Genomic DNA, 8,938 nt, shown 5'->3' on the forward strand with positions numbered 1-8,938 from the left:
TAACTTTCTAGTGAAACCATCCCCAAATTTGCTTCTCTCACATCCTCAAACAACTTGAGTCCTCCTGCCCCAAATAATTTCTATATTTCAGTGAGGAAAAATATAGCTTTTGCAGTTACTGTAGTAGTTTCCCTTGAGAAACAGAAATAACATCACACTCCTTTCTAGACAAATAAAAGAACCTTTAAAAATACCTTGTTTCCTCTTAACAACAAACAGGTTAATGTGCGAAGAACAAAAAGTGCAATAAAATTTCATTTTTACTATTAAGTGTATGCATAAAAACTGCCAAAGCAACTGAAGACACATGCCCTATAAATAGTGCTCTATTGTCAATGTATAAAAAGATGAGGCATGTCTCATGGACATGAATCATGTCCAATTAAGTGTTAAGCTCTGTCAGTGCTAAAAATGAAAGGCTACATCAACTGATAAACTAGTCTGGGAGTAGGCATGCAACTGGAAAGCGCTCACTATGCCAGTGTGACTCCCCTGCTTTCACTGGCTATCAGAAAGCAGTAACTCATATTTCTGTCTCAGCAATGGAAGGAGTAGTTACAAGACACTGGGTGGAAACTCCTGTACGTTATCAGGAGCAGTTTGCTGTCCAAGATCTGGAAGTGTGCAAGTTGGATCACTCTTTATATGCTTTGCCAGGCCCATCCAAGGCTGAGGTGAGAAGCCGACATGCAACAAAAAGTACAGCTACAGCAGAGAAGGACAGCACCGAGGAAGGCAAACCCAGCTTTCAGGTCTTACTGGATGTTGTGCAGTTCCGTCCTGAAGATATCATCATTCAAACTTTCGAAGGCTGGCTCCTGATCAAAGCTCAGCATGGACCTAGGATGGACGAACATGGTTTCATATCCAGAAGCTTTGTTAGACAATACAAATTACCTAATGGAGTCAAGAAAAAAGATTTGTCTGCTCTCTTCTGCCATGATGGCATTTTGGTTGTTGAAATGAAGAGCTCAGAGGGAATGGACTAAAATCTTTTTAATTGTTATTGGTGAGATAATATTATTCCTAATGTAACTCAAACAATACTTTGCAATGTAGCCATGCATGTGAAGTTGTTGGTTTGTATTTACAATGGAGATAAGAACAAAACTTTGCATATATTTTCAGCATGTTGAGTTTTATTGTTTGATGTGAAATGTAAGACTACTTTCCTTCAGCTGCATATGTGCTGGAGACCCACGCTTTTTAGACAAAAGAAAGTTTATGGCAGTCATAAAAAATGAAAAATATTTCATATAATGCTCTCTGATGAGGTACCAAGTGTAAAGCATGTATAAAAATGCCAATAAACAGGGGTTACCTTTGTAAAATGTATTCATGAGATAAATAATGAAAGAAGCAGCAGACATTTTATGGAATTTTAATTTTACATAACAGAAAAATGCCATGTTTTCATAAGTTATATCACTATATAATGTTAACTTCAACATTTCTTAGATGTCAAAGCACGCATGAGCCGCATGCATTTGCTCTGCAAAATAATTTTGGGGAAAAACTTTTTGAATTCAAATTTATTTCTAAAAATTGCTTGCGAGTCTGCCCTTTAAAAATATATTGTACTTAAGGGAATATTGAACAGCAGAATAAACATTAAATGCAATGTTTCAAAATGTGCCATTTTTCTACTAACATTGAGTCAACTTATTTTGATGGAAATTTTTCAAATGCTTTGTTTTTAATCACAGTTCATTTTGTTTTAATATCCTGGCTTTCTGCCAACAATAGAAACAAAATATTGCTCACTTATAAAAGCTCAAAAGTCCCAAAGTCATTCTTGTGTAGCTGCCCCTGACTTAAAGGCATTAATATGCTAGGGATGAATTTAGTCCAACAAGTTTACACAAACAATGTGTTAACAATCATGTAAACGTTTTCTTCTGTGACTTTCTTTAGAACTTAAGGTCCTGATCCTGCAATTGGATCTCTGGCAGCAGATGCTTGTGCCCACAGAGCCAAACTGGCTCTGAATCAGCATAGGGGTTCAAATGCCTGATTGCAAGATAGGGCCAACTAAGAACACAGGGCTGCTTTCTTCTCTCAATTATACTAGAGCAATCCCACTCATTTCAATGGAGTTGTGCAACGAAGGTTAGCCAGGACTCTGCCTGCTATGTCTAACAATTGGTCTTCAACATTACAAAAAGACTTGTTACAAATGGCCCTGTAAATACACAAAAATTCTAGGGGAACTGCAGCTGCAAGAGAAACTGCCTCCTTTTATGTGTACTTAAGATAAGTATGACTGCTGGGCTATGAATAGTAAAGGAATGCAGAGTGGAAAGTGCCAAGCTAAATACAGACTCTTGCTGATAGCCATCTGCTGTTCAGACAAATTAAAAACATTTTTGAACTAAATCAAATACAAATAAAATTCTGAGTATATTAAATCACAAGGGAAAAGTCAGATTAACAAAAATTTTTCTACCCCAGGCTCAAAAAGAGAGCCCTCTAGTTTATAGTGAAAGCACTAGACTTGTGTGTTTGTGCTGCATGCTGTAGAAATGTTTATATTCGTGATCAATTAAATTTGAAAGCCACTGGTTCGGAATAGGCCAAATACACCTCTACCCCGCTATAACGCGACACGATATAACAGGGCTCCGGCAGCGCTTTAAAGGGTCCAGGGCTCCAGCTGCTGTGAGAAGCCCTGGGCCCTTTAAATCACCGCTGGAGCCCTGCCGCCGCTACCCCGGGGCTGCAGCAGCGGGGCTCGGGCAGCACTTTAAAGGGCCCAGGGCTCCGGCTGCTGTGAGAAGCCCTGGGCCCTTTAAATCACGGCTGGAGCCCTGCCGCCGCTACCCCGGGGCTGCAGCAGCGGGGCTCGGGCAGCACTTTAAAGGCCTGGGGCTCCGGCTGCTGTGAGAAGCCCTGGGCCCTTTAAATCACGGCTGGAGCCCTGCCGCCGCTACCCCGGGGTTGCAGCAGTGGGGCTTGGGCAGCGCTTTAAAGGGCCTGGGGCTCCATACGGCCAGAGCCCCGGGCTCTTTAAATCACCTCTGCAGCCCTGCCACCGCTACCCCGATATAACAGCGTCTCACCTATAACGTGGTAGGGATTTTTGGCTCCCCATGACCGCATTATATCAGGGTAGAGGTGTACTACATTTTTAATTAAAAAAAATTTTTTTTTGCACTCCAAACTCACACCAATTTCAAAGCAAGTTTGCTCTGCATAAGGAATGATGGATTAAGACCAGAGCCTGCAATTCACTGCATATAGTCACCCTGCTGCACCCAATCACAGTGGATAGCAGGTTAGGGGCCTACATTTATTTCTTGACTGGTGTACACATTGGTCTCTTTTTGTGTGGCACTAATGTTTTCTAGCAAACTGATTTAAACATAAAATAAAAGTCCCTCAACCCTCTCCTTTGCCCCCAAGTTTGCCTTTCTATATCCATAGGTTGAGGAAATTAGAATGAGGTTCCAGTCACAAAATTCAGGCCTAGATTCAGATTCCAAACACTTCAAACTCCAGGATCTTTCAGATCCAGAGATTTCACTGAGCGCATAATATAAGTTAGGGCCATTAGCAAATTTTAGATGCAGATCTGGGTTTAGATGTGTTTGGATCCATGGTTTTTACACCATCAGATGTATTGCGATGTGGGTTCAGGACCATCTATAGAGGTAACCAGCTTTAGTGCCATTTTAAAAAACCTTAATACTCTTCTATTGCTCATTTTACTTTACAAATAATTTGTAAGATAAGATCGTTTAAAATGAAAAGTCCAGCCCTATCTATTATTACAGTGGAGTCATTCATGTATCTAGAGATAATAGGAGATTTACAAAATATGGATTTGGCAATTTTAAAAAAGTTATACAAACATAAAACTATGGCTGATTTTATAAATAAATCAAGCTCTGACTAAACAAATGGAAATTTGGCAAATAATTAGTCCACAATCCCTGACAGCTTGACTTGAATTTGTATACACATGAAAAGAGCTGGCCAAGAAGAGTGCGGCTATTGCACCCAGCTTTAGATTTTCCCAAAGCATAAGGGGCTGATTCTGAACTCATTTATGTTGTAAGTCACAAGTAACTCCACTAAATTCAGTGAGGTTACACTCGTGTGAAACCAGTGTGTTGAGCAAATGGAGTTCACACTGCTGGAAGAGTTATTGTTGTAGGTCTTGCTACACCCAGAAGTAGTGCTGTAGTGAGTAGGTTTCGCCTCTGAGCTACTGTGAATAAAACACATACTGTATTTCTCCTGCAACCACATGTGCCTTTCTGTGGGTCTACTCCTTCCTACACCATAATATGACAATACTCTCTCTGTGTTCTCTGAGACCAGAGCAATGGAGGCTGCACTAGAGCATTTGACCTGGAGTGTTGATCGTTACATTTTAACATGCTGAGTCCTTAATTGTCCATTCCATGCCAAGCATTGCAAAGTCTTATAATTTTGTCACAAGTCTCATACTATCTGGTGGGGTTTTTAGCCCACCAATTCCTGGAGCTTTCATTTTAAAGATTCTTGGGTTTCATTTAAAAAAAAAGTTTCTGGCCCTTTCTGTTGTGGAGAAAAGCTTGAAAATGTGAACCGTAAAGGCTCCAACACCAAAAAGCAAATAAAAATCCAGCATAAGAGTGTCCACACTTGCCGTTATTCTGGAATATCTATTCCAGAATAACTCATGTGCAGACAAGTATTTATATAAACAATCATACAACATAAAATTTGACAGAGAATTTGGCCACAGAAATGTGAAAAGACCCACCCTTAAGACAGCTAGGGCCTGATTCTCCACCTGCTTACAACAATGTAAATCAGAAGTGAACTCACTGAAGTCTGTGGAATTATACTAGTGTAAAAGTGACGGTAGTTGGGGAATTAGACCCTTAAAGTGCATTCACAGGCTATAGTGATGGGTGCGGTATAAGAGTCTGATCCTGCACAGCTCGAATCAGTGAGAACTTTGCTATTGACTTCAATGGGCACAGGAGCAGAACCTAAGTGTATGTAACAAGTAAATACATACTTGGGACTATACTAGAATATGTATCATCTACTCAAGAGACAATACACTCATTGTCTATATTGTAGCACTGAGTATAATTCAAGGGGAAATGTCTCATTCATTTTTGCCATATAGCTTATTAAACGCTTTTGAATTAATTATTTTAATGGACTTTTCCCTCAAGATATTTGGCAAAACAGTTGCACATTCTTTCCAAGGGGCTGAACTAACTTATTTTGAATGTTATTTCTAATGTTTGCCTTTCTAATACAATTAGATGTGAATATGAGATACATGAAGGGAGATATTAATATTGCTCATGGGCAGTGATAATTTTATAAATTGCATAGAATTTCATAGCAGACATAGCTCAAGGCAGATTTATGACACACTGATATGATTAAATAAAGAACTCTGACACTGGCTGTCTACAAAAGCCTGGCCAGGAATAAGGAATATATGCTGCTGTATGAACTGCAGAGCAGCTGTTATTGAGCCTCGTCAGTTCCCAGTGGTGAAGGGATTAAGTATGTAATTGATCAAGCAGTGTCCAAGTGATTCCAAGCACTTTAAAAATGCCTTTCAGAAGTCTCAAATTCGGATTAATAACCAAGAGCAAGGGCACAAAAATAAAGAGCATGGTTCTACAAGGTCTTAAGCATCCTCAACCTCCATAGACTTATTTAGTTTTATAGTATCTGCTGTATTCAGGGTATCACAGCCTCTTTATGCAATCGGATACTCATAGTCAATGAACGCAGGCAAATGTGACAGTCATTATCCACTCAAGAATAGTTCAGACACAGCCTTGGATATCTGAAAAGAGAGCACTGTGCTCCTCATATTTCCTGTTTAAATAGGCCAAAACTTGCAGACCTTAGTCCATAATCAGGAAAAATTCCCATTGATGTGATTTTTGCCTGAATAAGGACTGCAAGATTTGGTAGTTAGTGAAAGAAAGAATGAATATTGATGAACATACTGCACACCCGGGTTATTTTCTCCTCCCTTTTAAAAGGGCCATGCAATGCCCCTGGGCACCCGCCTGTGGAGACAGATGGGCCCATCATTTAACATTTCCCCTGAAGGACAGCACTTCTCAATGCAGCAACCACATTGGCACTTCAATGCTAGCAGTAGGGATGAGTCTCAGTCCTATATTGGGTCTTCTTTAAGGACATTGATAACTTGAAAATCATATTTCCATCTGAAAATTTTGTATTTACCATTACTGCAAGAAAACTCTAAAAATGACTGAAACTGAGAGAAATTACAGAATAATTCTATGTGTCTATCGTTTTCCAATTTGTTTACTGTCCAGTTGGCAGCACTTTGTATTTAGTCAAGTTCACTGTTCCAATGATCCTGCCTGCCCTTCCCCAGGCTCTGCAAACCACCACTGAAGAGGCACCAGGCAGGAGTGTGCAGGAAGAGAAAAACGGGGGAGGAGGGTTGGGCCTGAGCATGTTTGATGGTTGTGCTGTCGTGTTCACCTAAAAGAACCTTCTAACAAAAACAGGGGAAGAAGAAAACTCTTACAATTGTAGGAAAAGATTTTTAAGATGTCAAGGCATAATATTTAAAGGCTGCTTTTTGAGAAATGTTGGATTCATTTAATTAATCAATTTTTTAAAGTTCAAGTTAACAGTGTCCCTGTAGCACCATTTTAACTAAAACTTTTGGGCTGAAAATATGTTACATAGTGTTTAAATCTTCAATACACCACAATTTAAAAGTAAATAACTTACCCACTTTCTTTGGCTTACTTTCCACCCAGATTTTCCCTTCAGTTTTCCCACTATTGCACTATTAATCTTATAGCTCTATCAGTTATAGCAATTTTGGGACCACTAAAATAAACAGGACTCCAGTGTTTTAACTATTGTATTGTCTTCACCTTATCTGAGCAGGGATAGATGATGTGGTAGTCAAAATTCTGGTGCCAATTTCCAGTGTTGCTACCATGGTGGAACTGCACTTGTGGTAGTACAGTGGTTGGAAGTATGAAGAATTAAGTATGTGCAGACACAGCTTTTGTATACTGAGGTTGGCTTTAAATTTACATAAGTCTAACCTATATGTAACAATGCTATCGCTATGGCTATGCTGACAAATTCAGGAAAGTCAATGATTCATGAGACTAGAGTGTGGTTTGATAAATAAAAAAGTACCTTACTTCATTTATTCTCTTGTTGAAAAAAACATGATCCTATGATTTACAATACTTGCAGCAAGTGGCAGCTTCATGTAGTTTTAATATTATCTCATATCTATTCTGTAAATAAATATATTAATATTATTAAAGTGCTGATAGTGTGACCAACACTCTACGAGTGACAAATATAACAAAATCCCTGCCTTGATGAATTTATGCGCTAAGGCTCTATCCTGAAATCAGATTCATGCAGGCCAAAATATCCACGCCTGTGAATACAAATGCATGTCTGGGGGCTCAGAAACAGACAAAGATACATACAGATAAATTAATGTAGAGGCTCACTCTATTACATTATATATTTCTGTTACAATCTGGAGCTCCTTCATTAAAAAGGTGTGTGATTTTTCTTATTCTCCAGTACAAGTTAAAATTGGAACTGAAATACCAAAACCAACATTAATATTTAGAATAATAATAATAATATTTTCCAGGAAGTTGGCTAGAAGCTGATAAGCTGCTGGCTGCTATAACAAAATGGAATATCTAGATGTTTCCGTGTCATATTTAACATACAAATCTACAAAGAGACCTGGGTCCGGGTTTTGACAAAGCTATTCATTTCTCATTAACCTTTACAAAATAAACTTATTAACTGCACAACATAACCAAACACCAAAGGCTAAATTTAGGCTGTCTCTTTCACAAATATACATACTGGAAAAGAAGTAGCAAATGGGCTGCAACTGTGGCATTAAAAACTTTGCAGCCCTCCATCTCCAGAGCCACAAATGGAGTTCCAAGGCATGGCCAGTAGTCAAAGGCACAGGGTAACTAGACCACAGCATTGGCAATAAGAGAGTTTACTGTCTCTGAGGAAAAGGAAGACTGCAGGTGCATGACTGCAAGAGTGGCATCAAGGGGCCAAGAGGAAATGGAAAGTCAGGCCTAGGGTGCCTGATATGCACTGGTTTAAATACAAGGAAAATCAGGTTGCTCTAATTTATGTCTCAGCTGCAATGGTCCCCCGAAGACAATTTGGTAGCCCCCAATAGCCAGAGTACAGACTGCTCTTTCTTCAGCAGGACCCTTTACTCCCGGGGCGTATCCCCTACATGAGCTTGTGCCAAGGGCTGAGAGGAGGGCAGTGTAGGGCCATTCTGTCACCACAATTCTGTGCCAGGTGGTAGAAGGGCAGAGAAGAAGTTTCTCACACCAACAGGATTGAACTTGTGAGAAGGGAGAGAGGGTCTGTGAAGTAGGCCACAGTAAATCAGTTGAGGATTTTACAGAAGCTAAAGGCTTTAAGTGTTTATAGTAAAAGATGAGTAAAATAGATTTTAAATAAACAAAGCAATGCAGTTTCTGAGACATAGGGTTTGTAAATAGGCCAGAGGTGCCGACTTTGAGAGTTCCTAGGGGATTCCCCCCTCTGCCCCAGGCCCCACCCCCACTCCACCCCTTCCCCCAAGCCTCTGCCCCTGCCCTGCCCTGCCCCATTCTGCCCCCTCCCTCACCTCTTCCTGCCCCGGCTCCTCCCTCTCCTCCCCCAGTACCTCCTGCATGCCACTGAACAGCTGAGCACCAGCGGGCAGGAGGCACTAGAGGGGAGAGGGAGGAACTGATTGCTGGGGCCCACCAGCAGGCGGAGGCACTGAGGGAGAGGGAGGGAGGGAGGAGTTGGCTGCCAGTGGGTGCTGAGCATCCACTATTTTTTTTCCCTGAGTGCTCCAGTCCCAGAGTCGGTGCCTATGACAGAGGCAGTGTCTTGCCACCATTCCTTGTCCAAAACC

At 40.5% G+C, this 8,938-nt stretch overlaps 1 protein-coding gene across 1 annotated transcript; it reads left to right on the plus strand.

The window, feature by feature from the left end:
• Window positions 1-456: 456 nt before the first annotated feature.
• HSPB3 (heat shock protein family B (small) member 3) lies at window positions 457-1,481 on the plus strand. The gene has a single exon (XM_045022397.1). The coding sequence runs from the start codon at window positions 543-545 to the stop codon at window positions 987-989; it is 447 nt and encodes a 148-aa protein (XP_044878332.1). The 5' UTR covers window positions 457-542; the 3' UTR covers window positions 990-1,481.
• Window positions 1,482-8,938: the final 7,457 nt, after the last annotated feature.

This window comes from Mauremys mutica, chromosome 6, assembly GCF_020497125.1.
Source record: "Mauremys mutica isolate MM-2020 ecotype Southern chromosome 6, ASM2049712v1, whole genome shotgun sequence".
Lineage (NCBI taxonomy): Eukaryota > Metazoa > Chordata > Testudines > Geoemydidae > Mauremys > Mauremys mutica.